Source organism: Sparus aurata, chromosome 8, assembly GCF_900880675.1.
Source record: "Sparus aurata chromosome 8, fSpaAur1.1, whole genome shotgun sequence".
Classification (NCBI taxonomy): domain Eukaryota; kingdom Metazoa; phylum Chordata; class Actinopteri; order Spariformes; family Sparidae; genus Sparus; species Sparus aurata.
The window spans coordinates 12913276-12935807 of NC_044194.1; the positions used below are offsets into that span (position 1 = coordinate 12913276).

Genomic DNA, 22532 nt, shown 5'->3' on the forward strand with positions numbered 1-22532 from the left:
ACAGCAGTTTTTCCATTACTTATATAAAAAACAAACAGCAGATTTCTCCAATTGCTGGACTAAAGCGTTATGTCACTCTTGAAAACAAAAACGTAATCTGAGTACTCTAATGGATTACTCAGTTATGCCACGGTCACACATACATGAATACAGGCAACCACAGACACCTTTGCTATCAGCTGTGGCTATGACTTCGCAATTATAAGCTCAGCAAAGTTGACCTCTGTGCGAAGCCAGGATGTAAAAAAAAAATGTTGCCCACTTCACGGGCATAAAATAGAGCTGAACTGGAGGCAAATGTTAATTTTGCATACATGTGACCACGGCTTAGGCTGTAGGAGGTGGTAGGAGTGGGAGTCACAAGCACAGAGACACTGATGTGAACCTGCGCTAGCTTCCGAGCTGGAACAGCCAGGAATCAAGATCTGGTGTTGGGCAAAAATTTGAACTGTTTATACATCCTGTTTACAAAAATTAAATTCCTCATTTGGGAGTTACTGTATATGTGAGTAACTGTCTTTTCATTATCTACACAGTATTGAAACGGCTGATTCAGTGAAGTACTAATTGTTGTACTTGTCTTTTAAATGTCACCAATGAGGTCACTTGGTTGAAGTTGTGCCCACTGTGACTTTTAAATGTTACACTGAGAGCAGTGACAGCACAAGCCTCTTCTGTTGCTGTTTCAGAAATACAATGTAAATGCCTGGCAGGATGTTCTTATTCTTTACGTTTTGTTTTGTTATCTCCACTTTTCATAATCCTCATTAAAAAATACAAAATCTTATTTGGTAGGGGTCTGTGTCCAATGAGGTCTAATGAATCCTCATGTTTAAGATCAACTCTGCACTGCAAAAACTCAAAATCTTACCAACTATGTTCATCTAATTTCGAGTTGAAGTGTCACTCTTGATATAAGAGACAGTGAACTTATTTTTAGACCATTTTCACTAGTTCTATGGAAATACTTTTTAACTTACTGTAAGAAAGAAACGCCTTGGTTTCATTGTTTTCCTTATTTTTGAAGTGGCATTTTTTGCAGTGTGACTTCCTTCTGTGGGAATAAAAAAACAAAAAACAAAAAAAAACAGCAGCACTCTTCTGCATCAAAGTTTCTCTGCTTATTATAATCCCATCCTGCCGGCAGCGCAGATGTAAATAAGTTTTAGCAACTTTAACTTCAAAATTAGAGGTGGGTGTTTCGCCTTTAAGAGTTAAGAAACTTGAAACCAAACCTTGTTTGCGCAACAATCAGTGCAGCTCACAGCCGCCAAAGTGTCTAGACTAGCACATGATGGTAGTCAGCCAATGGCTCCACCGCTCTCCTCGGGGGCCCCGTGTGTGCGTGTGTGTGTGTGTATGTGTGTGTGTGCATGTGTGAGGAAGAGGGGGGGAAAAAAGAAAAAGAGAGAGAAACGGAGAAAGAAAGGGATCGGGGCTTCAGTTTGGTTTAGATCTGAGTAGAGGAGCAGGAGCGCGATTCAGCCCCGGATTGATCCTCCTCGTGTAATTCCAGCTCGCACGGATATTTTGTTGGGATTGTAAAGAAGAAGTGCACTGACATCTCGAGAAGACGACAAGGATCTTGACTTCTGAGTGCATTTTCTTGGAATTAAAATCGCCTCGAAGTACCTCATGCTCTACGTGCCGGTGTAGAAAGTAGATTTTGAGGCTGTTAAAAGTCCGAAACTGTTTCAGAGCTGCGAGTTAGCCGTCTTGGGTTGAAGGCTGCTGGCTTTTGGATTATGTTACTCAGTATATTATGTTATGTTAGTATGTATTCTAAGTTTTGTATTCGTTCGTAACAAACACTATAAACAATCAATCCCGCAGCGATCCTGGATGATAATAAGTCCCTTTATTATTTTCAGTGTAATCGGCTGAATGAATGCACCCTGATCGGAATGCTGCAGTGCATTTATTGCGCGATTTTGTTGTTGTAGATGCAACAAAATCGCCTTCTCTCTAATGTTGCGGTTTTGCCACCAGTGCTCGTTAGTCGGCTGTGCATGCGTTGCACGGCATTTCACAGACATTAATGTTTTGCAACGACCGGAGAAGTATCTGTAATATTCGGATATCCGTACAAGAATAAAAAAAAAAAAACCCATATAGATTTTCAAGTTGTCGTATGTTCAGGACGAAACGCTCAGGTCTTGTGCGGCGACTCTGGAGAAGCCGTTTGATCCCAGATACAGAAGGGGAAGATGGAAATGGCAAAACTAGTGAGGGCTGTAGGGACGATCTGTTCGGAAACAACCCAGAGAAAATTCCCAAAACGGAGCTCGGACCGATGACCCCTAGCGGGTCTCTTGTAGGGGACATAGGGGGTGTGTGCAGCCGGAGCCCCGTGGAGAGCAGCGGCTTGGGGGTCACGTCGGACCAAGATGGGGGTGCGGTGTGCGTCCAGGAGCAGGGGAGCCCCCGCTCCATACAGGACAGAGAATGCAGGACAGTGACGTGCTGCTTATTTAAAGACCGGGACCACTCCGAGCTTAGGGGTCCAGAGACGGCTCAGGGTACCAGGGATCCAGGGTCGTGTCACTTCGTGCTGAGGAGCCTCGGGCCGCGGGACAGCGGCTCTCCCGAGGCGCAGGAGGCGATGCCACGCGCGGTGCTGGAGCAAGAACTGAAATCAGCCACATACTCTCTGTTAAAAAGGCTAAAGGAAAGGGCGCTGGATACCTTACTAGAGGCAGTGGAGTCCAGAGGAGGGATGCCGAGCGACTGTGTTATGATTTCCCGGACAGAGCTGAGGTTGGGCGGCCATGTGGCATCCCCACAGCTGCTTGTGTGTAAACTGTACCGCTGGCCCGACCTCCAGCACCCTGCCCAGCTCAAACCGCTCTGTGAGTGTAAGAGCTTTGGGACCCTGGACAGTCCGACAGTATGCTGCAACCCCTATCACTACAGCCGGCTCTGTGGGCCAGGTAAGGGCATCTGGACACAGGATACTATCTGTATGTTGCGCCTCACATGCCTACATAGATGCTACTTTTTGGGTGAAGTCACCATTAACAGATAACCTTAAGGCACCTGGGTCTTTACTGTTTATTCTTCCTGTGCAAGGTTTCTCTGACTTTGTTGTCTTGAACCAGAGACAAGACATTTTTTCATTTAGATACCATCTTCAGCCCACATCTGAACATACCAGTGTTCCACCAACATACAAGTAAATACTTCAGATTTGCTTTTTTGTCAGTTTTCATTTTATATTCGTCAAGTGATTAAAGCAAATGCTGAAAACCTGAGAATGCTAGTCACTTGGCAGAAATGGACTTTTCATGGTTCTAAAGCCATCAAGGGCCTTGAAATATGTTCAGATAATGTTTCCCTGTCACCCTCTTTTATTTGTCTGGTATTGTTTGGCTTACTTTCATACTGAGAGATAGAGTAAGGTTGGCCGTTTGATTATATAGTTAATGATTACAAAAGTCAAGCTCATGGCAAGGTGGATAATAATAAAATCACTTTGAGCAAGTGATATGAGCTGAGGTAGGTTTGACAGAAAACAAATGTTTTTGCCAGTTTGTTAATATGATGAAATCTTTAGAGCTAAGTATATTATAGGAAAATGCTTAAATGGATACAAAATATTAAATCACCGTAATGTGTTTGTCGCTTTTGACGATTTTAGTTGCCCTAGAAAGTTGTATTTGAGCAGTTTGATTCTGCACAAGGGCGCTGCTCACACTGGCCTGTGATACCTGGACCTTTCAATGAAGGAGGGTGTTTGTTTGGACTGCTGCTGTCCTCACAACTCTTCTATGCTTAAGTCTTTCATGAATTCCCTAAGTGCACACAGTGCATGACATCTTAAATGTGCGTGTGAATATATCAGTGCCTTCAGTGTGATTGACAATAAAGCTGTCTTCGGTTCGTACCTCTTATTTCCTGCAGGGATATCGCCAGGTAGGCCGATCTATCAACAGCGTATGACATGTATATGACTCTATAGAGAGGTTTGGACCTGGTGCCATAGGTCAGTGTTAGTTGGTGTTGTTGTAGAAGATTAGCTTTAATTTTACAATCAATGAGCTATCCGTGGCAGAAACTCCCTGACCTATATTAAACAGATTCAGCTTTGGCAGGGGACAAGCTTGTGATTTGGCAAACCTTAAATGCTGGGCCACTCGACCCTGCTGACCCCATGACAAGGCGTGGTATCATTTGTAAAGATGCAAGCGTCAGTATTTCTGTCTTCTCACTGGCACAGGAGGTGGATTTTCCATAACATCCATGTTTACTAGAGCCAGCTGGCTGTGACAAGCACTTCAAAGTCACAAGTCCAACAATATCAGAATTCATAGCGCGCAAATGTGGGAAACTGATGTTGATTTGGCCCTCGTGTCCCACCGCACTGTCCAACTTGATAAGAAATGATTCTACAGAACTCCATGTGTACTGATAAAAAATGTTTGTTGGGTTGAATAGCCTGTGCCAGAAAGAACAAGGAGGAAATTTGTTCCCCCTGCTGAAGCTGAAGTGGATGTCAGGCTATGCGTTTAGAGTTTCTTTCCCACTAAAACTAGCAAGATGATTTGTAAGAAGAGGGAGAGGGGCACATACCCCATATTGGGACTAAGGCTCGTAGTAGACATAGCTCACATGCGCTCATGCGTGTCCCGATAGAGCTGGTATTTCTTTCATGCTATTCAAGAAGGGGGGGCTTTGAATCAAAACCTTAATCACTGTTTTGTTTAGTTTTTTTTTACAATGTTTGGAAATTAGGAAGAAAGAAATATGGAATTATATGAGAATAACCTTCAATAGACTTTAATTGAAGAACATTTGAATCCTTTTTGTATCCTTAAAAAACAAGCTGTGTTAAACCCCGTTTCATCTGTAGTTCAATCGACTTGCTTTAGATTGTAGAATTGTATGAAACTAATCGACTGCTCTAGTTTTTATTCAAGAGTTTTTAAAGCATTAAACAGTATGCGATGTGTGGCAGAGAGCTTAGATTGAGGCATACAAAAACTTTTTCCTTTTATTTTGCCAGGCATTATACTTTTCGAATGAGATCAGTTTCAAGTTGCGCTTTAAAAGCCCTTTTGTCCTAAGGAGGTCCCCTCATGCTATTTAGGTGAAGGAGTGGTGATAATATACAGTTTGCATACTACTGGCGCCAGACTGACTAGCTGTGTATCTGAGTGACTGAGTTCAGATCCCAGCAATTACTGCCGCCACTCTTAAAGGACCCGCTGCTATTATGCTTTTCTCCTTCCCCTTTTCCCTGTAGGCGAGGTCACAGTGTGCTCACAAAGTTTTCTTTCCTTTGTGCTTTTCCTTCTTGTGCAAGTTATTCTCTGTACTTCTCCTCTTTTTCATTGGATAGAATCAGCGTCTCTGAGCGCTATGAAGTTAAAGAGCAGAGATTTATTCTGGCTTTATAAACTATTAACTGGGAGTTATGGTTCGTCTCTGTGGTTGTTGTCACGACTATTTCAGCTAAATGATGTGAGCTTTTATAACAAATAAATGTGTAGTTGTATTTGTTGAAGCGCTTGTGTTAGCATGTTTCTTCATACTTTTATTAAACAACTCAAGGCTTTCACAAAATATGATGTTGTGAACAGGGTTTGGTCACCTTTGAGGAGCTCTAACATGAAACATTTAATAGGCAGGGATCTCAGACGGGCAAAGGAGAGTGTAAAATATAAGACCAGAGGATATATGTGTTACTTTTAGCTTGTCAACACAATTATTCCCTGACAGCGTATTTATCCATATATCTGAACATTTGCATGATTCTGTCAGACACGTCTTCTTAGATCAAAAACAGTTTATTCTATGATTTTCTTACATTTGATGATTTCACAACAGTTATTGAGTTCTTCCCTTTATTATGTTATTGACGTGACTCTTTTGTGTTACAGAGTCACCCCCACCTCCTTATTCAAGGCTTTCCCCTAATGAAGAACACAAGCCACTGGGTAAGTGACAGACATAATACTGTTTTCTTACCTATTGATGTTCATCTTATTTATGCTATTAATGTTTGATACTCTGTTTTGACTCGTAACCAGGTAGTTGTAGAGCTGTAATTTCTTGATGCATTATCTTTTCAAATATTCATAACCGCAGATATTTCAAGCCTGTAAATTAAACAGGGCAGGTTCAATCTTTGTTTAGACTCTGGTTAAGCAAGAAAAAACAAGCAGTGTGGAGAGTTTTAATGGGCATAATTTGGTATAGTTACTGGCAAAATGCATTGTAGCTTTGAGATGAGACATAGGCCAGCATGTGGCACATTGTCAGCATGTCAGCCAGAGTTAGTGTAGGTGTCATGGTGCGGGTAGTATGTGCTGTGGGCTGCTGGGACTCTGGAGCCTGGCTGCTAGCTGGGGCTGCAAGCCTGAGTACAGCTGAAGTGTCTGGCGGCATTTGGGAAGATGTCATCAGGTAAAGCCTGTTAGTAGAGTTAGCAGGTTGTCTGTGAAGGGATGAAGCTCAACATGGAAATACTTGTTTTGAATTTGATATGAAAATAAGAATCACGGATGGGCGAGAGTAGCCGTTGTGACTAGCTGGAGATTGAAGGGCTAATTTCTGTCTTATTCCCCACAGATCTGTCAGACTCCACATTGTCTTACACTGAAACCGAGGCAGCCAGCTCACCAAACATCACACCAGGGGAATTCTCAGGTGCGTGTGTTTCTCCAACTGCCTGTCAGTTGCCACACAAGGAGTTCACATGAACTATTATTAGAGGTTTATCATCTCAAATCTCAACAAGGGCTTACTTTTACAACTTCACTGTTTTCCTGTTTTTTGTTTTTTTTTAAGAGACGGGGGCTTTTTATATTTTGTTGGTGCACTAAACACACCTAATAGTTTTAGATGATCAGATGGTGTTTGAAGCAAAAGGGTGGTTTGACATTCAAGGCTTTTTATCATTTAATCACATCTATCAGATACTTAATATTGACTTTTTTGACTTTGGGTACATTTTTGCGCAGCTGGTTGAAGTAGCAGGGCTGGTATGGTGACACATTAACCATGTTAAGTAAAGATTTACTGTATTGCTATAGAAACTTAACCAGAGAAGAGCTTCCACTTCATGTGTACAAAAGAGTAGTCTATTTGATTAAACCCCAATCTTCATGATGAAATGATCCACGTGGTGAAGATCATCTTAACCTGGATTATAGGCTTTGCCTTTTCCCTGAAGTATGATTTAAAGTGATAGTTTGAGTAATAAAGCATGTTGCACAAGATTAGTTTGTAAACAAGTGTCCTCCATGCTGATAGGTTTGCATGTAGTCATCCATGTCTTTGTACATTTGTCCACGTCAAAGTATTTGCATGTCTGTGCATGTAGCTTTAAATCAGAATAATACCATCCATGAATCACAGGATTATTACGGTTATAAATAACAGAGCTTTCATGTCTCTGTTCAGTTCCGCATCCTGCTGTTTTTCTGGCTTTGAAATGGTTAAATTAAGTCTGAAAAAAGAAAAGGGAGGCATAATTCTTTCAGAGTGTACTTTAATAACAGTGCTCAGCTCTGCATAGCCATTTAGTGTATCTGGATGAATACGCAAACTTATGAAGGTAATTTCATTTTGATGTTGCACTTTATTCCGTCTCATTAAGGGTCATTACAAACAGTCCAAGCTTTAAAGATAAAGGTTTCATTGTGAGCGGTGCAGAGGTTCAGTGGGGCGTGTGCGTTGGCCACAGGGCCGGCCTCCCCTCCTCTGTTTTTCTTTCAGAAATATTTGAGTGGGATCAAACTGTAATAAGATCCAAGCTCACTCGGAAACACACACAAGCACACATAGTTGTGCATATGCATGTGCACCGACACTCGCACGTACAACTCTATCAAGCCTGGCTGTAAGTGGGCTGCAGGGAGGGGTGGGTTCAGGGAAATGGAGTTGCTCCTGTGAATGGGGCCACACCAAAGGAAGCAAGTAGAAACAGTCCTGTCCTCTGATTTGAAATGAAACACTCCTTTCTCATGACATAGAGTAAGCATGCCTCCCCCGTCATACGAGGGCCACAGCCAGCATGCACAGTATCATGAGGAAGGGGAGTCAGAGCCCTCATTTACGGGCTTGCAGGCAACAGCATTTCCTGTTAAAAGGGTCTGCCATGGCTCAGAGGTCTGGACACTGAGCAGTTGACATGGCTACCTGGCAGTGAAGTATTCAGTCAGCAAGGGCCCCCTCCTTCCCAGTACACATGCTGTCACCACCTCAGCATGGCCCGGCGACACTCCCTGAGTCAACAAATGAGGGGCTTGTCAGAGCGCGCACCACAATTCCTCAGAGACTGTGGTGAGGAGGGAGGATCTAGACATGCTAGGCTTTGGTTTCTTCCAACTGTGTTGCTGCTTGTACAGGCCGGCCGGATCACTCTGCGTTGGCTGTGTCACACTCAGATACTTGGACTTGGTGTGGAGAATGACCAGTGCTCTACGGGGTGGTTGTTTTCTGTGCTGTGAGCTAATTTGTGGAGCCAGTTTGTCTCTGATCATGTTGCATTTGGACCGTACGATGGTTCTTTGGTTTGAGATACAAAATAATGAAGCGCACCATTAGCATCTTGTCAGTGATACAGATACTCCTCCAAGTCTTTGCCCGTGTGAGTCACGGCATATTCCATCATAAGACCAAGAGCCTGAAGGCATCATTCTTAGTTCTGCTTTAACATACAGGCATGTAATCCATATTGTCAAGTTATCCTGTGTTGTACGTGCTGCTGACCTGGAGATGACTCTCCCTGTGAATCCCCCTGCAGCTCGGGTAGAGAGAGTGTCTGTGTGTAACCGGAGTTGTATGGGATCCAGACTCCACCCCTCATACAGGAACAAGTAAACCTCTTAAAAGCGAGTCTGGGGGGCACTGAGTGGATGGGTGGGGTGTAGTCAAATACTCAACTACAGTTAGCAGCCCAGGGCTACAGAAATACCCACTGAGAATTCTTCTGCTGCACACAATGGTGGAGAAACAGATCAAAACTGGTTGGTTATCTAGATAAGCTTGTTCTACCACACCAACCAATATTGGGAATGTATTCAATGGGATTTGAAAAGTGGTTCTGCTTATTTAGTGCCACATCTTTAAATCAATACACTCCATACTGTTAAGTTAATGTTAGAGATACATTTAAGTGCAGACACAACTCGCTCATCTCTCTTGCTGATTCTTGCAGTTGTTAAACATGCCACTCATGCATTCTTTAAAAGCTTCCCCATGTGCATAATCTTGTATCAATGTTTGGACCATTCACAGGATTTTATGTAAACACGGCTGTGTCACCAGGGGCGGGTGTAGCTCAGTGGGTAGAGCTGGTGGACCAGTGATTGGAGGGTCGCTGGCCTTCGCCCAAAGAGTTCACTGGTTTTGGCCCCAGTAATCCCGCGACCCCTTGAAAAAGGGGGGATAAAAGCGGTTACATCCCCGCGCCGCTCACGGAAAAAGCGGAAGAAAGCGAAACGGCTGTGTCACAACGTGGAATAAAGACAGCACAACCAGGGACACTATGATGTCCGTTCATGTCATGAGTGGGCCAGGCTTTTCGAGTCTGTGCATTCATAGTATACCTTAGTGCTCTGTGTGTGAGAGAATGCGCCTTCGCTGGTGCTGCCCTCCCGGTCTGCTCGCACACCTGTTTCCTCACTCGGTGGGGCTTGTGGTGTGGACATCAGAGTGAAGCTCTTTGAAGCAGGTCTCATTGCTTCCTGTATGACTGTCTGAGGGGGTGTTTTCACCCTACGCATTGACTTTATTATGTCAGTTACATTGTCTCCGACATTGGGGGCTCTTTATGTTTGTCATTTCATTCATCATTACAAGTCTTCTCTGGACAGCTTGCGCTCTAAGTGTGAGGAAGCATGCCAAGATGTTTTCGGGGCATGACTTAAGAATGTCAGCCACTGAAGATCTTTTTTTATTGAAATAAGTGTCACTGTGTGGAGTGATACTAACAATACAGTTGTAAGATCATGGCTCCAGTCTGCCTACATTCTTCAGTCATCAGAGGTTGTGTCCTCAATCAGCCCAGTGGAATTTGTCAGCATAACACTGTGTGTATACGCTCATGTTGGTGCGAGTTGAGATCACCCATGTGAATGGAGGGGCTCCCTCACATTTGTTGGGTCAGGTGACCAGAGGACATGGAGTGTGACCTGAGTCACTGTCCTCTTGTTTTTTTTATTTTCCTCTTTTTTTCCCCTTCCTGTGAGTGGTAGGAAAGTTGGACTGGAGGAGCGGAAAGATTGAAAGTTGTTAAATGTGGATTACACAGAGTGCTGTGGTGCTTACTGGAGAGAGAAGAGCACATCAGCAGGTAGTCAGGGTTCCCACACAGTAATCCTACAGTGCTCTCCTCCGTCTGCCTGCCTGTCTCTGGAGAGAAGGCCAGTGCTGTCTCTCTGGATGTCTCGTCGACAGACATGCACTGTGTCAGGTCTACTCTGGTATTGACTTATTCTTCCAGGCAGAACAAGGCAGTTAGTAGATAAATGGGAAGGACATAGTGCTCTGGGAAATAATAAAGTATAACACACAGGGAGCCTGGACTGTGAGGAAAACACATCTGAAAAGCTTTTGTTAAAACGTTTTTAGTCTATAATACTTCCACGGCATCCTCTCATAAGTCTAGATGCATAGTGACATACATTCACATGCAAGAGCAAAGCAAATTAAATTGTGCAGTCAATACTAATCAAAGCCTGCCTGTCTGTGTCAGGAAGAGGCCAGCACTAAGCACCAAACTATCCCCCCATCTGTGTCACAGACTGTGGACATGCATTGGATAATTAGAGAGTCCAATCAACGCATGTGATGCTTCTCTTTGATTAAAGTAGATTAGACTTGACTGGACCAGTACTTGTTGATCTGACTTTGAAAGCACATGATTCCACTTCTTTTAGGAACTAATTAGATAGCTTATCTACTGTACACATGTGAAATGATTTGGAATAGATGGTAACTCTAATTTGCTCTGAATTGTCTCATTCTGTGTTCTAAATTAGATCATTGCAGTGGCCTTCGTATTTTATGGATGGCTCTTTTAAGTTGTGCTCTATTTTTTCTCTCCAGAGCTTTTGTGATGCAAAATGACATAATGTAGGTGACATCATTTATAGCACACCCAAATCTAAAGCCAAATGATTAATTTTTATAGCTCAGAAACCATCATATTCAATTTGATACTAATAACTGTCGACCTGAGCCTTTTGTGGTTTACTTTATAATGTAGTGTGTTGAGTATACACTGTATTTCTTTGCCGCTTTCTTGACGTAGCAGCAATCCACTGACAGTTCTCAATGCTCAGACAGCGGTATGGTCTGATGGAGTGACATCTGCATCAGCATGTTAGCATGTATGCGATGTCCCCCCTCTCCACTTCGAGGCACGATCCCCCCTTCTCCGTCCCAAAGACCCCAGAGTGATGCAGCCTGGGCTCATCTCCCCCTGCAGCCTGGCACATGGCCTCAGGTTTCCACCGCAGCCCTGAGTCTTCCCAGCGCCTGGCCGCCCACACTCCCTCAGGAGCCCCAATGCTCCAGGATACGGGATGTGGAAATAATGTGACTCGAGTGCTTCCACCCTGCCTCCCGAAATCAGGTTTTGCGGATTGTTTATTTGAGGGGAAGGAGGCCTCAGACAAACATCCTGTTTTAAAAAGCTGCCTGGGTTTTGTAGCAGCACAGGGCGGTAAATTGCCCCTTTGACAGTGGGGGGAGACTGAGGAATGTTGAAGAGAAGGCCAGCATCTCGGGGGACATGAGGGGGCTCTCCTCATCCGTTTGTCATGTCCAGTTTGTGGAGTCCATTTTAAGCTGGGGGCGGAGGGTTGCAGCTATACATCCTGAAGGGTCTGGTGCTCTATTCTCTCTGTAGTGCTGTAGGGCCTGTACCCACAGTCCTCGTCTCAAGTATCCGTTCCTGTCCTGGGAGGCTGGCTTCCGTTTCCCCTTACGTAACACACATACACATAGAAAAAGGGCCATTGATAACAGCGATAAGGCCATTTTTCATTTTCCCTTTCTCAGCATTGTTAGACTGTGGTGTGCCAGAAATGCACTTTCAACTTTTTCTCCCAGGGGTTACGACATTGAGGATGCTCGGTAGAGTTCTCTGACCTATTGTCTCATTGATAGAGTGTGTTTGTTGTTGCGTGTAAAAGGGTGTTGTGTGTTTGTATGTGTGTGACTGTTTGTTTCCCATCTGTCGAATTGTAGTGAGGTCTTCTTGCCATTAGATAAAGCTCTTTTACTGTTTTGTCTCCAGCTTCGTAAAAAGAATGTGAAAAGATTGGAGAAATCCGCAAGAGAAAAGTATCTTACCACCCCCTCTCTTCAGGCCTCCCTCCAAAGCTACTCCTCCAAAACACATGAACGCTCACTTCAAGAATAAATCGTCTGCCACGTAGCTCTCACTGGCCAGACGGGAGATTTGTACGAACAGCTAGCTTGCTACGTTCAACATGCTGTCTTTTTTAGTTTAATATATACATAAATAAACAACATCATATAAACACAAGCCAAATCGCCTACAGATCGCGTGCTTTGTGCTAACATTACTGAATGAGGCTGATTCTGTCTCAGCGGCTCACTGATGTCATTGTCTTCACAAACTATAACCAATTAGCTCATGACTCACTCGGAGGTAAGAAAACACCTAACATGAACATAATGAACATAAACTACAAGCATGGCTATTGTTAGCATTAACTGCTATCAAGCTAGCATGTTAGTATTGGGAAATTTTGGCTGCACTTTCTCTGCCGTTCTTGTGCATCTAGCTTGCTAATAGTCTTAGCAATACATCCGCATACCTTGTGGAAAACAACAGAGTGCGTGCAGGCAGGCAGGTAAATAGGACGGCAGACTAGCAGCTTGACAGTACTTTTCATTTGGGCCGAATGAGTAGATTCCTACTGTAGGTTTATTGGAGAGACATAGTATAGTTTGTGTAATTTGTGTAAGTGTAATTTCAATGTGAGTACTTATTTTAGAGAAAGGAGTGTAGCTGTCATTGTGTTGCGATTTGTTTTACACTGAATTTGCTCAAAGAGTTGTTTTTCAGTCAGGACTGGCAACACAGGTCCTAGACGGGTGAGGTAATTTGACCTCTGTGTGCGGAGTGAAAGCCATGCTAATCTAAAGCAGTCTTTGGAGAGGCCTGAAACCCCTTACATGTCAACAGAAACTAGCCTGCTGAGGTTAGTATTTATCTGTCTCCGCTTGGCAAGCCAGTGTGGTGCCAGTGCTGCTGGCTGTTTGACTAACTAACTTCTGAAGGGCTTACAGATAAAGATAAATCTAAAGCCTCATACATGACTATGAATTTCAGCTCACAGTGCTGTGCTTGTCGTTTGGATTTACAGAATGTACTGTGCTCAGCCCGGATAAGGTGGACTGTGTTTCATTTCGGGTCTCACCACACAGATAGAAAGTAGAGTCTGCAGAAATAACAGAAGGTGTGGCAGGCTATAATTTTTGCCCCATATTCTACCTTAGCAAACAAAGTAAGTGAGCTAATCTTGTCGTGTGCTCAGGGAGGGCTGCTGTTACCATCTTGTCTTCCTCCACGCCACACCGCAGCGCAGCACCAGCCTCCACCAATAGCTCCATTCATTCAGCTCAGGGCACAGGGTTACAGCAACAAATAAAGAGTGTGCAATGCCATTAAAAATGTAAGGAATGTCCAACTGTTAGTTTAGTGTTTTAGTGTGCCTCCTCTCAAGGCTGAGAGGGGGGAACAATGCTCTCATTCGAGCTAGCCACTGTAAATGTGCTAGCCTTGCAAACGCCTGGCAAGCAGTAGCGAAGGAGGTGCCAGTTGTGGATGCTGTTTTTATTTTCTGACCATTTTGCCCACAATTATAAATCCAGACACTGGCCTTGGCCGGCTATGATTTAGGCCTGTGGTCTGATTGCTGGCAAAAATAGATTAAAGTTTTTTTTTCCCCCTTCCTCCCCAGAGGAGCATTGACAGTTGTGCCTGAACCTATGGCTGTCAGTATTTTTAAAACTCAGAATAGCCAACGCATTCTTTGAGCCTCCAGAATGCTGTGTGTGGATTAACTCTTGGGGCCCGTGTCATTCGACATCTCTACACAAGCCTTTTACAGCCAGGGGGAAAGGATAAGAGCTCGTTGCTGATGGGTGAACAGTGAACTCCCAGTGTGTCTTGTGAATTTTCTCTCTACTGTTCATGTGTAAACTTGGAGACGGGGACTTTTTTCCTCTTCCCTTATCTCGAACTTGATCTACTGGAGCTATGTCTTCATTCCACTCTCTTGTCCTAACATGGGGCCAAGACATCATTTAGAGTCTTTGATCTTGTTCCCGAAAGATGATGCCTTTTAAATCTGAGGAGAAAATCTTTATTTTGAGGAATGGCCCAAACATTTTAAAATGTTTTAATGTGTGTTTACGTACAGGAATGTAATGTCCTCGGGTTCTACACAAAGCGCAACTTGCAACGACAAGGCAAATTGAGTTCAAGTTTTCACAAGTAGTAGTTGTTACAGGTCATAAACGTGCATATGTGAAAACTCTCATTGATTATGTTCAGCAGGGAAAGTTATATTTGCTTTTGTAATGCGGGTTTCACTTATCTTTTATTTGTGTGCATTTCTGAAGGCTTGGCTGCGTGTCTCAGTACGTGCAGTCAGGCTGTCGCATTTCAGGGTACGGTTTAGATTAGAGGTCTGGCTGTAGCTTCCCCCTCTTCCCCTCTCTGTGACTGCGAGCACATAATTTACTTAATGAAATCCTGCCATTCCCTTTAGCTTCAAGATTTTTTGCAGATGTTGACAGGGAAGGACTTTGTGAATTATTGGAAATGTTCACTCCTGCATTTTTAATGAACGTCTTGCTTGTTGTGAACGTGGCCGACATGTCGGAGATGAGGGGGGAAATGGTTGTCTTTGTTTGGGGAGCTGGTGTCTGGATGCCCGCGGTGGAGCAGTGTGGGTTACAGCCCCAGCAAGTGTTGTGATTGAAACAGAAACTCTGGTGCCACATTATCCTGACAGAACACATTCTCCTCACAGACTCTGATCCACTGGGCCGATCAATAGGAAACCATTGTTTGAACGGCAACTCTGTCCGTCATAGCTGGTCCACCTCCCTGCCGGGGGGAAACCAAATACCTACCTTTCGCCTTAAATTAGTCCGACTAATATAACTCATAATAATAGAGTTCCTTGTTATTGTTCATTTGAAACCAAGCCTCCAACATAGCATGAGTATATAGGCCAGCTAAAGTCGTCGTCCTCCCTCAGTGTACGTTCTTTGTTTTGTAAGTCTGAAGAAAAAATATTAATTACATAAAAGAAAGTGTGTATGTTAAAGTTTCCTTTCAAACATGCCATATGTTTTGGTGAGAATGTTTCAAAATAAGAAATAATGCAACCTTCTCTTTGCACCCCCCCCCCCCACCCCACCCCAATCCTAACCAGAGTAGGAAGTTAGGAGGCACAGCCAGGGGAGGAGGAGGGGGGGGAGGTTCAGGAATGTGCAGGGTCTCCTCTACTCAAATGCTCTAGCCTTCTTGGCTCTTACCTCCCTCGCGCACTCACAAACAAACATACTCACACACTCGCACACACACACACACACACACACACACACACACACAGACAGATTGGTTGGTTGTATGAGGAGGTGAAAGGGCACAGCCACCCAGCAGGATGTCCACTGAGTGTTTTGCTTTCTGCGCTCTTTCAGACTTCACCAGTCTTAGCGCTGCCTGTAGATATGACATTTACAAATGTCCCCCCACAGTTTTTACGTGCCCTGAGGGACTCTCGTTGGCCTTAACGCCATCGCTTGTGCGCTACGTCTCTGACACATTTCAACTTTGTGCTGCTCATTTCCTCAACGTTTCCACCAAAGGGCCATCTCCCTGAAACCAGCGGTCTCTTACTCACGCGCCCAGACGGCTCCTCCATATTAGCCTCCTTAGCTTCCTGTTCTTTTTACGCCCACCGTTGTTTATTGATTCAATTTATGGATTCTGTTAGTTATCTGCTATCAAGGGTTCAGCACTTTTCCTCCCTCATGGGGTCATCCCTAAACAGAAACGGAGGGAAAGTGGAGAGGAAGTGGATGACAATGTAAAGCATTCCCATTGTGACCAGCCAGGCCTGGTGGCTGGATTCAGTTTCTCCGGCTCCCACAGCGTTTTTTCCCCCCACACATAGCTCTATCTCTTTCTCTCTCTGCCTCTCTTTCTATCTGTCTCTCTATATCTCTTGCTCTCTCTCTCTCTCTCGGCAGAGAAAGGCCAGACCTCAGGGAGAAAAATCCATAGACATATAAGAGCAGCTCCAGTTAGCGTGTCTGTCTGATAAAGCCGACTTTGATGGCAGCGATAGCCCAGACGCCAGCCTAAATGTGGCCTGCTCAGGGGTTATAGTCAGCCTGTAGGAACCATTGTCTACAGAATTAAAGCCATACTGTACTCTAATAGGAGGGGGAAGCTTTTTCTTTAGTTGCACTTTATTTTAGTTGCAATAGAAAGTTCAATGTAATAGATTAGAGGATGTAAGAATGCACAAAAAAATAATTTGTTCTAAAATTTCACACACATAACCACAGTGTACACACAGACAGGCACACATGCACATACACACACAGCCCTCATACCCCCCCCTCCCCACACACACACACACACACACACACTCCACCACCAGCCCCCCAGCCTATCAGTTCATTGGTAGAGTCTAATAGCTGGAGGGGAATCTAATCCTTGGCACAGGATGAGAGACTGTTGCTCCCCCTCCTCTCCTTGCTGCTCTCCTCCCCTCGACTATGCTGCTTAAAGGGACTTGCAACAGTGTTTTCCTCTTTTTCCCCCCTCCTCAGCAAAGTTTTGGAGGAATGGGTTCATCCCTGCTCCCCACTTCGGATTAGGAGAGATGAAGTATAATGGAGGTGTCCCCGGGGCTTGGTGGGGAGATGTTAGCACGGAGGGGAAGCTGTTGTTTGTCTGCCTGTCCCTGACACTCGGCCTCCCATTCATCTCACTCCAAGGCTGCGGAGCTGTGTTTACCCCGGGGCTGCTCTTTTCTGCTTCTCCCTCTGCCCTTTCTCCCCCCCCCCCCCCCCCCCCCTCCTTTTCATGCTGTCTTTAAAAGCATTACTGGATGATCATCAAGGATTGCCATTGAAACTTTCAAGCCCTGATTTTTGTGTACTTAGTAGTAATTATCCAGACTCACCCTCGAGTGCAAGGAACTCACAGCAGGGCGATCTGCTTTTTTCCATATGTAAACCTGTGGAAAGGGCTCGGGCAAGTTTTGTTTAACATAGGCATATTTAAGGGTTGTGCTAATGGCATGTTGGTCTTCTGCTGGAAAAACTATTTAATAACTATAATCATGTTTCAGTCAGTGTTTGCCGCTTCTTTGGTCTGTGACAACCACTGCAGCCTATAAAATGTTCAGTCAAAAGGTGCTTACATACATGAATGCATCAGTCATTCTGATCCAATTAAGTAATAGTATACCACTCATGAGGGCCTTTTTTTCCACTAACATTCCTTTACTTAAAGGGACAGGTCACCCCATAATTAAAAATAGATATTTACTCTTACCTCTAGTGTTATTTATCCATGTGTTGTTGGTGTATCACTGCATAGTAGACAGCGTGCATTTACTCATGGACAAGAGGCTCATGTTCATGACAACACAGGAAGTGCACGTTATTAGCATCCTCTCCAGGCCCCCAGGATGAGCGCCAGGCTTTGAAGCCAGTTGTCCGTAGTGGCCAAACAGTGTAATTACATCGCCACGTGATGCACTGGGGCTAAAAATACTTTTTCCCATAAACTAACATGGTGAAAGAAGCGTCTGTAAAATGGTGGAAAAATGTTTTTGAGTGTCACTAGAGTGTCAAAATCCCTGTCAGAATTTGAGCCATTTGGTCTAATAAAATTGAAAAAGGCTAGAAGAGCTGCATGATCCAATTATTTTATCCCAATGCAAGTTAGCCAGGGGCTAAATCGGAAGTTAGCCAGCTCGGTTGGCGGAAGTCTCTAGTGCGCAAGCTGTATGGGCCCCACAATGTGGAAGATATGCAGAAGATAGTTGAGTCATTTTGACTCTTATAGCTGATGTTTCAATCCCTTTTGCTTACATTTGTGGGTGTATTTCTGTTTTCTCTCCAAGTTCCAGCGAACTGATAAAAGTCTGTGTTTGTTGTCAGATTTGATGTCCTGCTTTTGATACTCTGAATTCCTCCAATCAGACAGACCACAGGGAAACTGAAAAATCAACATTTTCACATGGTTCCCATGGAGCTCACACCTTGTTGTGGAAATGGAGCTCTGCACACCAAATGCTTTGTGTTGCTGCAGTACTCTTCATTACATATCTCTGTTTACTGTGTGACTGTACTGAGACTTGCAGTACGTGCAGATATGGGCGTCCCTTGCTACCTTTAATTCTAAGTGTGAGCGGGCTTCTTTTATTTTGAGTGTTGTAATGTTTACTTACTTTTTGACGCTTAAAGGAAAGCCAAACAGAATATCCTTATCATGTTTCTAGAGCTCTGCTATCTGCTTTATTCCATGTATTTCCTGTCAGCCATGGAAAATGTTGTGGACCAAACGGCCTCCACAGATCTCCACTTTTTTGATACGAGCACTTTGTGCCCAGTTATGTAAGAAGTAAGAGTTGATTAACTCCTTCACGTGTTCAGATCATTGCCCCTGGCTGCAGGAACAGGAAGTGCAGCGGTCATACTGAGGCTGCGTCCGCTGACTCTGAGACTGACACTAAGAGGAGAGGCTTTTGAGAATTAAATAACAATAATAACATGCGCTACTATTCTAATGGGTAAACGGAGCTGTTAAAAGGTGGCAGGGTTAAATGGATGCAGAGCACCAGTAATTGCTCCCAGCCCGTCCTAACTCCGCCCTAACCAGACCTTCTGAAAGCCCAACATGGAGTCCAAGAGAGTTGGGTGTCTTTGCTGTGGTCAGAGGGGAGGAAGACGCACACCCTCCCTTCAGTACCTCACGTCTGGCTTATAGGTTTGATCTGAGCCTTGGCCTATAGCAGCATCAGTTTCTTGCCTAATATTAATTCAGCCTGGCTTCTCTTATATCATTTTGAAAAAGGTGGTTAAATATTGACAGAACATCCGAACATTGCCGCAGAAAGAAAATACCTCCTTAAAAATGAGGGAAATTGAAGAACGTTGTGCAGAAGGCAGCTAGATTTGTGGAGTGGAGGCCATAGTTGCTGTGGTGATTTTGTCCAAACAGTCTGCCAATTGATGATAGCTCTGCTCTGTTAAAGAGATCCTAATGAGTTCTTCTCTCAGAGCCCTCACCTCAGCACCCGCACGCAGCCAAAACACACAAGTTCAGGGGAAAAACACAAACACACCGGCTGATTTTCCTCCGTCATCCGGGCAGACACATGTGCGCACAGGCACACGTAGTCGCTAAACACAACAGAGCGACAGGAAAAAGCCTGGCTCACGGTGTGCTCATTGTCTTCCCTCAGGCTCAGGCTTCACATCTGATACATTTCTAACCTTTGTCCTGCTCATTCCTCTTCCTGGTCCTCGCAGTCTTACTGGCTACCTCAGTTCCAGGCTACGTGTGAAAACTAGACACTGTTGACCAAATTGTTTTCGCTTTATTTCTCCCATCTAAAAAGGAGGAGATGGTAGCCATTTGGTCTTTTGTGTTTTTGTGCACACAGTTTCAAAGTGAGTTTACCTTGATGTGTGGGCTCCATTTGATTGGAGACAATAGAGGGCCGTAAACAAGTTGGGGCTGAGTTCTTTGTGTGGCCGAGCCGTGCTGAAGTAAAAGCTGAGCTCAGAGTGGAGGAGCTGGAGTGTGGAATTCACTAATGGCACATGCATGTTGGGGCCCCTGAAGAGAGGGGGTCATTTCAGCCATCAGTGTGTGCGCAAACACACAGAGAGCCTGTCTGCAGCTTCCCTCCACCCCCACACATCCCTACCCACTCACTCACTCACTCACTCTTTTCTTCCCCCTCCACAACACACAGAGAGCCTTGAACCAGCAGGCGTTTTGTCTGTGCAAGTCTGGTCAACGTTTTTGCTAATCTTTGTATAAACTTTACTAGTGTGGGTCACTCAGCAGAAAGGTTTAGTTGGGTGGGAGGTGAGCGAGGCATTTTGTTGCTGTGTGGATCTGCGATGCTCCACCTTAAAGGCGTTTGTTAATGGGGCGGGCGGTCATTAAGCCCTGAGAGCAGAGAGACTGAAAGGAATGGGGCCACAGGCCCAGGCTTTAAATCCTCTGTGCCAATAGACTCTCTGAAGCAAAATAATGGCATCACTCTGTGTGTGAGTTAATGGGAGCTGATAGCATGAAGGCTGGGGGGTCAGCGGGTCACGGGCTTGTGCTAAGTTGTCAGGGAGCTGAATGCCGTCCCTGGGCCCACAGCAGGGGGAAGAGCTGGGTGGAGGGGGAGGGGGACCCCCTGCCTGGCCCTCTCCTGTCACCCCCACTCTAGTGGAATGTGAAGAAGACGAGGGAAGGAGAGAAAAAGGCACCCACATTCTCAGAAGTAAAGGGTGAAGAGACGGATGTGAGATCATAGACTCCACCAGCCTCTCTCCTCTTTTCTCCTCGTACCACAGACTTTATGGGCGATATAAATGTATGACAGTGTGGACTGGAGCAGCCTCTGAAAGCAGTCGACAGAGCTGTGTGTCTGTTCAGTGCAGCGAAGATAGAAGTCTACCTCGGGAGCAGTAACTCACTTTGGAGTGCTGAGGCCTGTCACTGAAAAGAGTTCACAGACTGCAGCCATGAAAACTGAATTAACAAGCTGATTTACTGGACAGAAATGTTTAGGAATGAGATGCCAAGAGGAAAAGAAGTGTTTTTGTCTTAAGCTCTGTTTATTGAAGTGTGCACAGGCAAAACACAGATTTTTTTAAAAGAAAAATGTATTTTGTATATTTTTTAATCCAGCCTCAACACACTGCTGCAGGGACTTACTGGCCAATGTTCAGTGGAAACACTGAGTGTAACCCTTAACTCATTTTAGTAAACATGATATGTTTTGAAAGTGCATGTGTGAGCAGCAGTGACTGCCTCAGTGGTGTGTGGTCAGTGTTAAATCATTACAGTGCCCTCTTGAGGCAGGGGAGCAAACTGCAGGCATTCAGTTGGACTGACCTCACTACACTCTCCACCCCCAGGATATGTATAGTAGCCCGTGTGTGTGTGTGCTGGACGGATGTGCATGCAGTGGTATTTATACAAGGCTTAGATTTCAATACAGTGCCTCCTTCAGTATTTATAGTGTGGCCATCTGCTCTGAACAATAAAAAGAGATAGTTAATCCCTTAAAACTTAAGGCTTCACTTTTACTGGCTCAGTTTGCTTTTGTTTATGTTTTGTTTAATGGTTGTCTCTCTGTTTCTGTCTCTTCTAGATGCCAGTATGTCACCTGATGCCCCTAAGCAGAGCCATTGGTGTAACGTGGCGTACTGGGAGCACCGCACACGTGTGGGTCGCCTCTACACAGTGTACGAGCACTCCGTCAGCATCTTCTATGATCTACCTCAGGGCACGGGCTTCTGCCTGGGCCAGCTCAACCTGGAACACCGCAGCAGCACCGTTCAGCGCACACGAGGCAAAATCGGCTACGGCATCCTCCTCAGCAAAGAGCCGGACGGCGTTTGGGCGTATAACCGCAGTGAGCACCCCATATTTGTCAACTCCCCGACCCTGGATGTGCCTAACAGCAGAACTCTGGTGGTGCGAAAGGTGATGCCAGGCTTCTCCATCAAGGTGTTTGACTATGATCGTTCGTGCCTCCTGAGGCACACCACAGAGGCTGACCTCCTGGACGGACCCTATGACCCCAACAGTGTGCGCATCAGCTTTGCTAAGGGCTGGGGCCCCTGTTACTCAAGACAGTTCATCACCTCCTGCCCCTGCTGGCTGGAGATCCTCCTCAACAACCATAGATAACACAGACGGACCCCACAAACTATCCCAAATATCATCTACCTAGATTTAATATAAAGTTTTATATATTATATGAAATATATATTATACTTGTAAATACGGAGTCATTTTTACAATGTAATTATTTATGTATGGTGCAATGTGTATATGGACAAGAGGAAAAAAACGGAAAATGCACTTTGGCTTATATATATTATATATATAAATATATATAAAGAATCTTTCAATACCAACTTGAGAAATTATACAGCAAAATTAGGATGAGTCTGGATGTGGTGTATAGTTTTCATATACTATTAATATCCAGACAAAAAGCTAACACCATTCACACATTGATAATAAAGTATTCGCATAATAATTCTGCTTGTTTGGTCTGCATCATTAGTCCTTTTCTCTCTGATTTATTTTTCTGGTATCTTAGAAAGTGTTTTATACTTAACTGGACCTGTTTATCTCAAATATGAGCCTTCGCACATCCCAGTGTACCTCCATGTATTATCCTTGAAAGGTGTGTGTCCTAGTGTGCCGTTTGACATTTAGGCCAAAGGTTAGTCCGCCTGGGAGTAGACGATACAAAGATCAGAGTTCA

At 44.5% G+C, this 22532-nt stretch overlaps 1 protein-coding gene across 1 annotated transcript; it reads left to right on the forward strand.

Moving 5' to 3' along the window:
• The first annotated feature begins 1272 nt into the window (after positions 1-1272).
• On the forward strand, positions 1273-22301 carry smad6b (SMAD family member 6b). Its single transcript, XM_030425402.1, has 4 exons — positions 1273-2930; positions 5880-5936; positions 6571-6648; positions 21405-22301. The coding sequence occupies exons 1-4, from the start codon at positions 2132-2134 to the stop codon at positions 21944-21946; spliced, it is 1476 nt and encodes a 491-aa protein (XP_030281262.1). The 5' UTR covers positions 1273-2131; the 3' UTR covers positions 21947-22301.
• Positions 22302-22532: the final 231 nt, after the last annotated feature.